The sequence below is a fragment of the Lissotriton helveticus genome, chromosome 2_1 (genome assembly GCF_964261635.1).
Source record: "Lissotriton helveticus chromosome 2_1, aLisHel1.1, whole genome shotgun sequence".
NCBI classification, from domain to species: domain Eukaryota; kingdom Metazoa; phylum Chordata; class Amphibia; order Caudata; family Salamandridae; genus Lissotriton; species Lissotriton helveticus.
In genome coordinates this window covers 372,045,291-372,060,244 of record NC_136059.1, presented here as the reverse complement: position 1 = coordinate 372,060,244, position 14,954 = coordinate 372,045,291, and the positions used below count along the sequence as shown (strand labels likewise).

The 14,954-nt window shown below is 45.4% G+C and overlaps 1 protein-coding gene across 3 annotated transcripts in view; it reads left to right on the top strand.

The window, feature by feature from the left end:
• Positions 1-14,954, top strand: part of RICTOR (RPTOR independent companion of MTOR complex 2) — a 1,600,666-nt gene that overhangs the window by 855,314 nt on the left and 730,398 nt on the right. For all 3 annotated transcript variants that reach the window (XM_078674985.1, XM_078674984.1, XM_078674983.1), the window contains exon 29: positions 851-957. In XM_078674985.1, coding sequence (XP_078531111.1) covers positions 851-957 — 107 coding nt within the window. The remainder of the gene's footprint in view (positions 1-850; positions 958-14,954) is intronic.

The window sequence follows — 14,954 nt, the reverse complement described above, 5'->3', positions numbered from 1 at the left end:
TAAGAAGTTATAAGTAAGTTAAGGGTATGCCAATTGGGGGTGGCCAATTAAACATATACTTTTAAGGGTCAGAGCACATGCACTGAGCCCTGATCAGCAGGGTTCAGGACATTTCAGGGCTATTACACCAATGCCTAGCATTCAAAATAGGGGTAAAAAGTGGGGGTGAACCTGCAAAAAGAATTACAGAATTTTATTTACCAGTACTGTGCTGTCACATTGATGAGCAGGACTATGCACAGACTCAATCCTTCTCCCCTCACCGTACCTTCCTGGCATAGCTACAGCTTAATTCTAGGTTGGCACAACTCTGTAGCATGTGCACCTCATTTGCCTTAACATCAATCATCACCTTCTGCTATTCTTCACCACCAGAAATTCAATTCCTTATTGCATAGTTTGCCAAGTTCTACTACTGACTCAAACACCTGTTTAAGAATGTGTTCAATGTGACTATTTTCTTTTTTAATCCTATTAGCCTGTTGATATATTCAAAGAATACTTGACCAACTACGATCTTTATTTCTTTTTGACATAAATGTTTTATTTACTGATTAAATATAGTTTTGTTTCTGCTTAAGTTTTATTTTTTTATTATAAGAGTTATTTGTACTGTTTACTATAATTTTGTCTAAATTGTGACATATTCAGAGCACTTACTTTTCTGAAGAATGCAACTTTGCTGCTTAATCCATGTTATCAAAGGTGAGCTAAGAATATACTGGACTGTGGGGCTAGTCAAACATGTATGTACTGTACTTCTTGTTTATAATCTCCTTCCCCTTTAAGGACCACACTAATTAAAATACAACCAAATGTGTGCAACTGATCAGGTACATTTTATTTATAGGGTAATATTGGATCTTCAAACTGGGGTCTAAACCTACTTCAAGAGGAGAATGTGATTCCAGATATTATAGCTCTGGCACAGCATTGTGAGGTTCTCTCTGTTAGGGGGTATGTATGTTTATCTTACTATTAAATTGAACTTTCTTGAGCATTTTTAAAACACAAAGCAAACACAAAGCACATTTTTGAGTGTAAGGATACCTTGACTTGTTTCTGATACGTTCGCAGAATTATTTGCAGAGCACAGCATTTAGTTGATCCACCAACTTTTTCTATGATCACTAGTACCCAACATTTTCTTCTGAAGGTGTTGCTGTCTCAGTGCTCTAGGCATACCTGCTGCACCATTTATTATCATTGTTGTAATCTTAGTTTATCTCCAGTTTACTTAACGTAAATGAAAAAAAGAAAGTTATGGGCATTTTATTTTTCTGAAGATACCAATCAGTATATATATATCTCTGGTTACTAACACTATATTACAGCTAAACATTGCTATGTGGATGTTGAACACTCATGATAATGCACAAAATGATTAATTTAAATTCCTTACCCACATCATGTGGCATGCAGCAGTCGAAGATTTGCCTCGAGTTTCTTTGGAGCCTGTAGGAGGCAGTAGTGTTTATTTATTGATGTATTGCATAAATCCTACTCCTCTTCTTTATTATTAGCATCTGATAGAGACATCTAGCTGCAGATTCCTTATCTTAGAATTCTTCCCAGGCACCAGACTGGATCTCAAAATGTTCTCAGCAGTACCTCCGTGTGTCGGTGGTGGGCATCCAGCAACTCTGCAGCGAATGTTGTCTGCGGAATGAATTCAATGTTGTAAATATACACCCTTCCCTGATGCGCTGATGTCCATTCCTTCTTTTCCGCGCTAACAGGAGGATCCGCACTGCAGTTCCTCTGGCCATTTTTGGTCTAGCTGAAGTTTTTTTTATCAACGGAGCAATGTGCCTTTCGATAATGTCCTTGGGTTCAAGCCTTGTGGGTCCTGTGGTTGACAAATGTCCGCCACGGATCCTCACTCGATTTGCATGTGGTGTCTGGGCGAGCACCATGACTCAGACGAGTGCGACTCCTGTCAACAGCTCTGACCGAAAGCACACAAAAAAAGTCACATGACGCTCGTGGCGGCATGGATGTCACAGTCTTGGAGGTCTTCTCATCATCTTAGGTCACCTAAGTGTTCTAGGGACCGACCCCCCCATCTGTTGAAGGAGTTGTTCCCGCATTCGTCATTCATCTTTGGCTTCGGGGGCAAGTTTCGGCATCGACAGTCAAAGTCACGGTGCCTCCCGTCTTTGTCACCTACCTCTCGATCCCCACTCTTTTGTTGAAGTTTCCCGGGACATGTGTCTGCCTCTCGTCTCCCCACCTATCCTGGGTCCGGGGAGTCTTTGACCCAGATGAAACAATATTCTCGATCTGTTCTTTCTGTTCTTGAGTTGTGACCTACCTCTGGAACACCTTAAGGCCCCACGGCAGTGCACGAGATCATGCCTGTAATTCCGCCTGCAGGTTCTTCCTCAGATTCAGGTCGACCTGGACACCTCAATGGCGCCATTGCACAGCCCATCACTGCTCCCACCTTCAGTTCCCGCTTATAGTCTACCGACTTCAATGTTGGCTTCGGACTCTTGCCTGCTACCACCGATGGTGGTGCCATTGCCGCAGATCGACGCTCCTTCCGACATTGAGGCGTCCCCTCCTCAGCATTGACTGACTTCGGTTATGTCTCAAACTCCCTTTTTTGGGGTTTTCCTTTTAAGGACCATTGTAGGAAACCGACCTTCCTATGTAGTGCACCACAATAGGATACACTGTGCAGAGAGGTTGAAGAGACCCTTGTTGGTTTGAAGTAAAGTCAAAAGTAGATAATACTAATACTCTATTTTGTTTTAGTGTGGGTGAGCATTTAGGGTTATCAGAGGGAATTGCTAAGCATTTGTTGTACTCACAGAGGCAATAAACAGAGCACACATTCAAGAATGAAGTTTGGACCGGTTTATAATAAAAAATAAAATAAAAAATATTATTTTTATATGTATTTTAAACCTAGAGCATTTAGTTACGGCAAGCATATAATAAGTTTCAGCAATAAGTAAGGTAAGTACTGGCAATATACAGTTTTGTGCAATTACGCTCAATGTTATTCTATAGAAAAATACATAGAATGCAATAAACTAAAGTGCAGTACGACTAATGGGGATCAGCTTCCAGTATTTGAATGTTAGGTGTAGGAAAGAAGGGTGGTTCTGGCATAGTTACCCCTGCTTTTCGTCTGGTGTCCGTGTGTTTTGACTGTAGTAATCTGAGATCCTGCTAATCAGGACACCATCATCTGTGCTCTCTTCTTTCAATTTCTTGGTAAATACTTTGTACACCCCACAATTGGCATACTGGTGTACCCCCTGTAAGTCCATAGTATATCTTCTTTCTTCCTTCTTCTTTCTTCTTCCTTCTTCTTTCTTCTTTCTTCTTCCAGGTAAGTAACTCGTACATTTGTGTGTACATTTGTGTGTAAGCCTACTGACTGACTATTGTGGTAAATGCAACCGCTTTACAGCCTCCCGGGTAAGCCTATCTGCTCTCCACAGCCACCCCTTGAGGGCTTTGGTTATCAGGGAGCACTACAACTATCACCAGGGTTGCCTGGACCCAGTACATGGTGCAACACAAATAGGTGTACACCATATACTGAGTCAGTGTAGGAAGCTGGCTCTGTATATACTATACCAAAGTAAGGTATTGTGTGCAAAGAGTCCAGTGGATCCCCAAAGGCTTACAGAGGTAAAAGTAGATAACACTTTACTCTCTATTTGGGGTAGTGTGGGCGAGCAGTAAGGCTTTATCAGAGGGTAGTGTTAAGCATTTATTGTAAACACTCAGGCAAGAAATGTCACACACACAAAGACTGAACTCAGACCAATTGTTTGTATACAAAAATATTTCTTTTGTTGTATTTTATTTTTAGAACCAAGCAGAACTTGGTCAGGTAAGTAAAGTTGTACTTTCCAAGAAAGGTTGATAAGACTACACAAGCTGAATGAAATTGGCTTTGTCACAGGTTTGTAAAATGTTTAAAAACAGTTGATATTACATTGTAATTACTTTGTGATTACTATTTGGATTAGATTTTCTACTCAGTGTGGTATGCCTATATATCACACTGGGACATTTCCTAGACAAAGATAAGTACACCACGTTAGCATTAAAATACAGTTGTTTGGGTTTTCATACAAACATAAGTCATCACTTGGAACTTTTTCAGAGTTAAAACAGTCAATGCAATCCTGTGGAAGAAAATGTGGTTATTGGTTTGCAGGTAAGCAATCTGTTTTGAGAGTTAGGTTTCTGGGGTTAGAACAAGGGCTCCCCCAGGTTCAAGGATGCATTCAAGAAGCACCCTCAGTGGCACTATGGCTGCCGTTGGTGTCTGGTGCTGAGTGAGGCAGACTTGCGGATTTGGCCGGAGCCAAAGTCTGGTTCTTGAGCAAGTACAGTGCTCATGGGAGACAGAGTCTTTGCAGGGAAGGCAGGATAGGTCCTCTGGGTTCTGGGGGGCTCATGGACACACCGGTTTCTGCTGGAGCAGGTCGAGGTCGGTACAGGCCTGTAGTGCTGTGGCAAAGGCAGTTGGTGTCCTCTTATCCTTCAGCACCTCTCTTCCGTCCTCCTCCTTGTTCTTCTTCTTGCTTGTCTGAAGTCTGGGTTCAGGGCTGCCTCCTTAATATTGTTTTAAGAGATTGATTTAGGGGTCTCGAGTTAGTAGCCAAAGGGCTACTGGCCTTAGGGTGACTACACCCTTGGTGTGCTCACACGACGTGCGGGAGTGGGCACAATCGTTGATCCTGATTGAAGAGTGCCTTCCATTTGCAAGATGGCTGTGTAGGAAGCTGATTCTGTGTATACTATACCAAAGTGAGTCCAGTGGAACCCCAAAGGTAGTCAGAGGTAAAATTAGATAGCACCTTACTCTCTATTTGTGGTAGTGTGGCTGAGTTGTAAGGCTGTTTCAGAGGGTAGTGTTAAGCATTTGTTGTACACACTCAATCAGCAAATGATATAATACACTATCCATTTCCCAGGATGTGCATTGTTTCAGCCACCTGAGAGCAGCAGGCTCTCGACCCAGGGGTCCAGAAACATGTCTGGTGGTGGCGGCTGAAATCAGCCACTCAGCCTGGACACTAGTGGTAGGTCGTTTTTTAGGGGGCATCTCTAAGATGCTCTCTGTGCATTTTTCATTAAACCCACACTGGCATCAGTGTGGGTTTAATGTGCTGAGAAGCTTGATTCAAAACTTTTCAGTTTTCAGTGTAGCCATTATGGTGCTGTGGAGTTCGTAATGACAAACTCCCAGCACCATATACTCTTAATGGCAGAACTGCACTTACAATGTCTAAGAATGTAATTAGACACTGTAGCGGTACAGTGCTCATGCACCTGTACCCTCACCACTGGTATAGGGCACCTAGCTAGAGGGGTGACTGATCTATGCCAGGGCAGTGGGTTGTAGGCATGGCACACAGGGATGTGTGCCATGTCGACTCTTTACTTTGTTCTGCACCAAGGCACTCAAGTCTACAACGGCAGTGTGAGAGTGTCAGGGTACAGGTATCTGAGGGTGGCACAGTAAGTGCTGCAGACCTAAGAGGCCTTCCCTGGTCACATTGCCCTGGGTACCTGTGGTACCATTTACCAAGGACTGACCTGTGGCCAGATTTGCTAATTGGCTTTGGGTTTCAATGCAGTTTTAAAGAAAGAACATAGGCCCTGTGTACCTGTTTAGCAGGAGCCCAGGGCACACTCAGTTAAAGCACATCAGCAGTTCAGCAAAAAGTGGGGGCAACCATGCAGAAAGAGGGCACTTTCTCACATGCGTGTAGTAAAGAGTGGGCTCCAACTCGCCACCCCCACCAGAGGGGTGGGTTTGGCTAAGCTGGGCACACCTTCTGGAATTTTCAAATTTTTCCAGCCGAAAAGGAGGTGAGACAGGAAGGGAGCATGATTCTGATAGCAGGAGAGGCTGTGGGCCGCGTTGCAAAGGAGGCAAGGCCACGGATGGCTCTTCCTGACCTGGAGAAGATGTGAGCCCCTCCTCAAGAACCACACCAGGGCTGATCGATTTTCAGGGGACATCTCTAAGCTGCCCTCTGAGTCCATTTTATATTAAATTAAACACTGGCATCAGTTTGGGTTTAATGTGCTGAGAAGTTTGCCACCAAACTTTCCAGCGTTTAGTAAAGCCATTATGGAGCTGTGGAGTTCGTAGTGACCAGCTCCCAGACCATATACTCATTATTGCTTTACTACACTTAGAATGTCTAAGAATGGGCTTAGACAATGTAGGGGTACAGGGCTCGTGCCACTATACCCTCACCTTTGGTCTGTCCACCCTAATAGATGGGAGACTTACCTAGGCCTCAGGAAGTGGGTTACAGGGATGGCAAACAGGGATGTGTGTCATGTTGAGTCTTCACTTTTCTCTGCACCAAAACACACAGCCTGTAATGGCAGTGTGTTAGTGGTCAGGTACAAGGCCTCTGGGGGTTCCACAATAGGTGCTGCAGCCCTTTGAGGCCTTCCCTTGTTACAGTGCCCTAGGTACCCTAGGTATCCATGAGACCTTTTACAAGGGGCTAACCTGTGGCTAGAGATGTGCCAATTGTGTGTACAAAGAGAAAGAACACAGGGCCTGGGAACCTGATTGGCAGGGACCGAGGGCACATCAATTCAGGTTGAATCAGATGTCGTGGAAAAAGTGGGGTGTAACCATGTAAAAAGGGGCACTTTCCTACACTCACCATAGGTGGACACTATATACTGAGTCAGCCTTCTACAACTTCCCATGCTGCTTCCCATGCATCAGACTGGATCCAGAAAGGATTGCGAGAGCAGTACCCTGCGCTCTGTTGGGTTGCTCCGTTCGGCTCTGTGCCAACTCGGCAGTGTCGTTGGCCAATGTGACGTCGCTGTCACCTATGTAGGCGCCACCCATGCATGTGGAGTTAAGTTCTGAACTGGGGAAGAGATACCCCTCGGTCTCTTTGACAGACTTTTTTTATATTTTGTTGCAAATTCTTTTATTGTGTCTCGAGGCATCTTCTCTAGAAAAGTAGGTTTTAAACCCTGTGGTGCCTGTCATTGCTCCATGTCGGTCACCTTGTGTGCCTATGAAGTCTGAGCGCAACCACGACTTGAAGTCATGCTCGGACTGACGGGCCAAGGCTCCGAAGTACTTGAGGAAGCATTCCATGAAGCTCCTTGTGGCCTGGCAGTCGACGCCATCAAGCACGACTCCTCGGAGGTCCCAGTACCAATCGAGAAAGAGACGGTTGCAGGTCTGCTCCAGGAGCCCCAAGTCCTCTTTGTCTTACTCGAGGTCCACGGGACACTCTGGGAAGAGGCACAAGAAGAAGAGGATGAAGTCTAAGTGGACTTCAATTTCACGGTGTCCGTTGAGGATTGACGAGTTGAGGGAAGAGTATTGACGTTCCAGGCACAGTTCTGTGGAGCCAGGTTCCACGCTGCGCCTCCCCCGGTTTCCAGGAGCCTGAGTGACCCTTGCTCAAGTAAGAGCTTTGCAAAGTAATATGCCAAGTATTTGAGCGGACCTACCCCTCTGTTGCACCTTCCGGTCCCTGGGGATCAGAGGAACCCCCATCAGGTTCTGCGCTGACTGCTCCTGCCTTTGGGGTCTCATGAATCCGATCTCGGTTCGGCGCAGTTCATGCCAACGTGCTCATCCCTGGCACCGGTCCCGATGTCTATGCTCCTGACTCTAGCCCTATTCTGATTACAGACTACCTGAAGTCGGATCGACGTTGATTTGGAAAAACAAAGATGGCAGTGGCAGAGAAGGAAACCAGCACCTCTACTCCAGTTTGCTACAAAGTCCACTATGAACACCTTATCTGAGCGTGCTCTATGTCTGATACCAAGCCACCCACAGTATCCGCTAATACACTTGGATTTCTCCAAACATATCCAAATTTAGAAAAACATAGACAGAGCACCGCCACAAATCAGTACACTGCTGATTGATCCCAACCAGCAAAAAGTATTTAATACAAAAATGTTTTCACAAAATATATCTGTTCAGCAGTTAATCTTCATTGCAGATGTTATGTTATTCAGCCATCATGTAGGTACAGGTACAACCAATGGTACAGGTATAGCCACAGCCGAAACGTGTTTCGTCGCCATAAAAAAATGTTCGTATCTTTTTCAAGGCTTATAAAATTGGTCTTAAGTATTACAAGCAGCCGGATCAGTCCAATCCAGTGGAACTCAAAAGGAAATGGTCCAAGATGGGCGATAGAATGTTAATTTTCTAAAAAGCAATTCACTTGCAAGCAACGGAAAATCTTTTCACTGTATAAATGTGGTCACAACCGTTCTCTTCTCCTTATCGTATCAGGACTTCCGAATCAATAAAATGAAGTCGATTTGTATTTTCGCTGAAAATATGTGGTCAAGAACACTATCCTCTCTTTATTGTATCTGGACTTCACAATCAGTGAAATAAAGTCGATATGTGCTCTCCTTAGTGTGTCAATCAGGGCAAACTTCAAGAAGAAATCTCTCGTAAAAAATGTATCGCCATGGGGCCCCTCAATTCGTGTTTTCAAGCGCACCCAGTAAACTCGAATCAGACTTTCAATGTTATCGACAATTTCTTCCGGCCGCCAAACTAAGTGTGTGTCTATGTCTCTCGGATCGACGTTGGTCGACGTAGACTCCGGCACCGACAGAGCGCAGAGTCTCAGGGTCGCTGCCTGTACATTTTGAAGAGGTTTCAGTCATGGGAGAGGAGTGGGAGGGGTCTCTGGACCCATTGGAACCCCAGACACTACTTGTGAGGAATTGGAGTGGTATGAGGAGCTTACGGAGGCCAGTTATCCAGTATTGGGGTATCGTTCATAGATTCACATTCATAGAATCATCCCCGCCGACGAGGTGGGAGTCTCGCGGTTTCAATAAAATATATACATTATAGTCATAATAACATCATACAATAGGCTATAGTAGATAGCAAAGTCACTACACTACCCTATCTTAGTCCTTTTGCAAAAAGAACCAAACTTGGAAACCAGCCAATCAGGCAGCAGCCCCTCCTAGAACCTTCCCTACAGAGAGGCAAACCCTCATAATTTCTACAGCTTCTCGTGTGTTAGGGAGTCTCCCTAAGTTCTGCTCAGTTTTTTCCTTAAGCTTTACTTTCTGTGAAGAAATATGTCTGATTCCAAGAAGTTTTTTTTTTGTCTTGTTCTTCATGTGGGAAGAAGAGACTACACTTTGAGGACCCACATAAGGAGTGTATTTATTGCCTCTACCCAGCACACAAGGTTAAGGACTGCAGGATCTGTAGAACATTCCTTCCTAGACCTTGAAGGATAGAGAATGACGCCTGCTGGTTTGGTTGGAGAAGTTCAAGGCATCATCTGAAGTGGTCTCTGAAGGTGAGGGCAGTATTAGTCCTCAAGTGTCCACCCCTATATCCAAGAAGAGGGATAGATCTGGAGATCCTCCTGAGAAGCTGAGTAAGACCTTGAAAACATCCTCTTCTGAGGTGGGTCACTCTTCCTCAAAAAAAGAGAAAGTCTCTTCTGAGGTAAAATCTAGAGATAAGGTGAAGGTTTCTCAGAAAACTACCTCAAAATCTCTTCAGGACCCTCCGTCGATGAGTAAAACATCTTCGTCGACGAGTAAATAACCACAGAAGGTGTGGATCTTCAGCGTCGAAGAAATGTATACCCTACACTTTCGACGACTCGCATCATGTCGACGCCGGCTTCGTCGTCGAAGATCCCGTCGACGATGCCTCCGCCGTTGACGACGGTTATCCCGTCGATGACGCATCATGTTCCGTCGACGAGCCTGCCGTCGGCGACGTTACTGTCGACGACAACTTCAACTATGACGTCGACAACCACATCTTCGACGATGTCTTTTCCGTCGATGACAGCTATGATCACAGCATCGGCGATGCCGTCTGTTACAGCCATTTCAGCAGAATATGATTCACCATCAACATATATTTGTGCCACTTTGAGGCGTAAAAAACCTACGCCTTTACAATTTACGCCTATTTTGAGCTCTAAATTGTCGTCTTCCAGACAATTTTACCATGATGTATCACACATTTCACCTTTACCTCCTAGCCATTACTTGGAGGAATCTGAAGATGATGATGACCCCTATGGGCAGGCACATGACCCGTCACAACTCAGGATGTAATATCAAGAGGATGATGAAGAAGGGGAGTACTATGAACCATGTGAGTCTCTAAGAGGGCCTCAAGAAGTATTTCATCAAGAGCCAGTGGTTCAATTGCCTGCTTCCTTGCTCCAGGACCTTAGGGCAATGTTAAAAGACTATAATAGCCGTTTTCCTCCAGTTCCACCTCCACAACAACCTTCTGCACCTATAGAGATGCAACCTGTGACACCTGCAACACCAGTTTCTGAGCCACAGGTGACGTTGCCTTCGCAGCTGCTACAAGATGATGACGGGGACACAGTAGCTGAGGATTGAGAAATTTCTAATTCACCCACTACCATAGACGAATGGGATGAATATGTAATTCCGACTCCAGCTTCACCGATTTCTCCAGCTGCAGACTCTCCTCCTGAGGACATAGGAGGTTTCCATGCCATTTTGGACAGGGCATCTGCTAGGTTTCACCTAAACATGCCAGTACAGAAGACGGAGTGTTTCTTATATGATTTTAAAGACCTAAACAGGAAGTCTGCACGTTGTATTCCCATAATTGATCATATATGGAAAGAGGGAGTAAAGATCATGAAAACTCCATTCTCCATTCCTGCAATCCTCCCTAGGGTTGAAAAAATACAAAGCGCCAGATGATGCACCTGCCTGCCTTTCCGGTCACCCTAAAGCAGACTCCGTTATTTCTCAGGCAGCGAAAAGAAAATCTCAGAACCCTTCAACTTCAATAGCAGCTCCTCCTGACAAGGATGGATGACGCCTGGACAACATAGACAAACGTTTTACCATGATGGCAGGCGCTACTGTTCGGGCTAAGGAATTGTTTAGCCAGCTTAGGAATATATGAACGTCAGTTATGGTCAGACTTTTCGCCCTATATAAAAGATCTGCCTGATGATAAGAAGGTGGAGGCAAGAAAAATTCTCACTGAGGGTGAAAGAGCTGCTTCAGAAATCATAGATATCTCTATGTATATAGCGTCCCTTGGATTCCGTCAACTAGCAGGAGCGGCTACACTTAAAAGACAGGCCTGGATTAAAGCCACAAATTTTCTCCCTGAAATCCAGACTAAAATCCTGGACATGCCTTTTGATGGCGATCTTTTGTTTGGCAAACATATCGACGACGCACTACAGGATATAAAAAAGGACACAGATACTGCAAGATCATTGGGTACCTTGCAATATCGGAAGACACCTTTTCGAGGAGCAAGAGGCAGTGGTTCCTACTCCTTTCGTGGGGGTTACCAGAAATACCAACAGCAGGGGAACCAGGGTCGATACGGATATTCGTACCAACAACAACAGCAAGCCTACAGGAACCCTCCGACAGACGCCTATAGGCAACAAGGCAAGCAGCGTCAACCTCAAGGCAGATATTCTGCCAGAAGGCAGTGACATTCCTATTGCACCTGCACCAGACATGCCTCAAGCATTCAAAATTCCAAAATATTTCCCAACATTTCAACAATTGGATGAAAATAACCAAGGACAAGTGGGTATTAGATATCATAAAATTTGGACACACCCTGGAGTTCACCAAATTTCCCCCCCCTCATCCACCTCCAAAGAAAAACCCACCGCATCTTTCTCTACTCAGGAAAGAAGTAAAATCTATGTTGTCAAAAGGGGCGATAGAAAGAGTTCCTGACTCTCAAAGAGGAAAGGGATTCTATTCTCGTGTTTTTCCTGATAAAGAAAAAGTCTGTGGATTGGAGGCCGATCTTAGACTTGCGAATGCTGAACAAGTACCTTCAGAAGACGTCGTTTCGCATGGTAACACTTCAGGAAATTTCATTTCATGACAACCTTGGATCTCCAGGATGCATATTTGCATATCCCTATTCATCCCAAACATCGAACGTTTCTGAGATTCACTGTGGCAGGTGCACATTTCCAATTCAAAGTCTTTCCATTTGGCCTGCGCTCGGCTCCAAGAGTCTTTACCCCAAATTTCTAGCTCCGGTAGCAGCTTATCTCAAGCTGCAAGGCATCCAACTATTCCCATATCTGGACGACTGGCTAATAAAGGCTCTATCCTTTCGCCAGGCTTCTCTTGCAACAACCAAATGCCTGCAAATGTTTCATTCTCTAGGCCTCCCGTTAAACAGACAAAAATCAAGCCTTTTTTAGGTCGAGCTGGTAAACTGCATCCAAAGGATGCAGGTGTCCAGCTGGAGACCTAATGTTGTCTGTCTCGAGGGAAGGAGGACAAGAGGGTGTTACGAGCTTTTTCCCTGGATTTGTGTGCGGGAACGCGCACGTTCCGTCCTGCGCCGCGCCCTTCCCTCCCATACTCCCAGCCAGTCAGCCTAACGCGCATGCATGCACACAGACACACACACCCACGCACACGCACTTACACTTACACAGACACGCAGGCACCCAGACAGGCAACCCCCTCCCCCCCCACAGTCACACACACACACGCATACACACAGACTCCAAGACACATAGACACACACACGCACGCACGCTCACACACAGCCCGCCGCCGCACGCGCGCGCACACACACATGCCCCCCGCCCTCGCAGCCCAGCAACAAGGCGAAGCCCCACTCACCGGCTTCCTTGGTGCAGCGGCTCTCACCGGCAGCAGGACTCTTCCTCCCTTCTTCGGCACCGGGGCGCAGGGTAGGCTCCTGCCTGCTCCGGTGCTCCAAACAATCGCGGCTCTTCCGTGGGAGGCAGGGTAGGCTCCCGCCCTCCTACTTCCTGTTTCCGGTTGTCCCGCCCGGCCTGCCTGACTTCCTGGTCGCAGGCCGGCGGCGCGACTGCAGCACGCGCTTAAGTTATGTCAACAATCACAGATCCTGCTGTCATGCTTGGCCCCGAGGTTAGTATCAGCCTCATATTTAAGGGCGTGTGGAGAAAATGTTGTGAATTATTAATAGAGGTTAAGAAATTTACATATTGGTGCCCGCAGGTTGGTAGTTTAACCTATTGAAGCCTCTCCGGAGGCGCCCCAAAATGTGAGAGTTGGAAGAATCAATTGTTCGTATGCATGGACAGCCGAGACTCAGTTTGAGGATGTTTCTAGATGACTGTGGATTGTATCTTATTAATGCGCTACGATATGCTTGTTTTAGAAGTCCACATGTTCGGCTTTTGAAGTACCTACTTTTTGCTGTCATGTTTGAGCTTGAGTTCTCATCCTGCTACAGAAACGAGAGCTTAGACACTTAAGCAGTGTAAACAGAATGTGGCTATGTTGTATATTATGTAAGTCTTTTTTCTAAAGTCTTTCTATAAAGATTTTTGAAGTATAAAACATTTCTCCTTACAACACCCTTTCAATGACTCTCCCTCAAATCATGCTCATTAGAGGTTTGAAAGGATAACAATTATTGTCCACCAAGGGAGCGCAATGTTGATAAAGTTATCTGCTTTCACAAACTTCGAATCAACACACCGCCGCGCTTGCGTTGCAAGTCTCTTTTTCATAACGCGAACGCTATTGGCTAACCTTGCCCAAGCCTCCTTTTGGCCTTGTACGCTGATTGGCTCCGCCCGCCGAGACCGCGCCCCACGCCCCGAATGGTTCCTTTCATCTAGCGTTTCCCTGCCGGCCGGAGACCATCCACGAGGTCCGGTTGCAGGGAGCGCTAGGTGCCAAACGGGTGCTGGGCGTAGCGGGCGTAAGGACGACTTTCTCCTTCACATATCGAGCTAAGTACCAGGTTCAATTTAAATTCATTTACAAATTCGCCCTATCTCTGTTTACAGGGTGTGCCATTGTCGCCCCACCCACCTCCCGAGACCTATGGGGAGTGGATCGTTTTTTATAAAAGTGAGCATATCTCGTTTATAGTTAAATGTTGTTATTGATACAATTACCAGTGTTTTCACATACTTCCACTGGCCCTACCGTCTGGCCAATTGATCGTCACCCACGAGTGCCACGACCACGGTCTGAATTTCTCTCGCTAGTTTGCATGCTCTGACCATATCTGTGAACAACAGTAAATATCTGGGTTGTTATCAACCCCTATATGAAAGGTGCATGTACTAAACACCATTGTGATGGAGTAAACATAGCTTGTATGGCACAACGGTCACGCCATCTTGATTAGCCATAAGCACAGTGATTCAGAGTGTCATCTCACAGACAACATCTATGAAGAGACTTCTCTAATTTTCTGTTTGTCTTCTCTGTTTGTCTGTCTTTTTACCAGACCACACAGGTCCCTCTAAATTAGAGGTAATTTTCACGACTTGGTGGTTTTTTTGCACTATTTTTCACTATTATTTTAACTTTCACGTCCTCTGGTAGGGTGGACCTTAGCGCGCCCACACCGCCGAGATACACATCCCATTGGTCCTGAAGAAAGCCCGGTAAATTGTACACATAAGGGCAGAAACATGTCGACCCCACGTCTATAGTGGAAATAACCAATACATTACTTGGTAGATTTCCCGACACATAATTTTAACCTTGTCAGACTGACCACAGAATAAAAAAAATTCTTTCTGGTACAGTTCTTTGACAATTTTAATTATCACATTTTTTCACACAACTGTCACAAAACCAGCTCCGCAGTAATCTGGCGTTGCAGCACACCAGGGAGGCATTCGGCTTCTCCTGGTGGGCCCGATGATGAAGCATGTCACCACCCAGGGTGGTGAGTGAGGGCTTCCTGTAAAAACCTATAACGACTTCCAATGTGTAGTGTATAGGGTCATATAGTTCTCTGATCATGTGCTACTAATTTATACCTATTCTGTTGACACTCTCTTGTTGTTTCACAAAATAAGCTTGGGGGACTGAGGGTGTCCCTTATTGTTAATACTGATTCAGCAGCGCACAGCTGTGAGAGTTGCTAAATATAGGGTTTTTTCTCAAAACCACTATTTTTAATCACC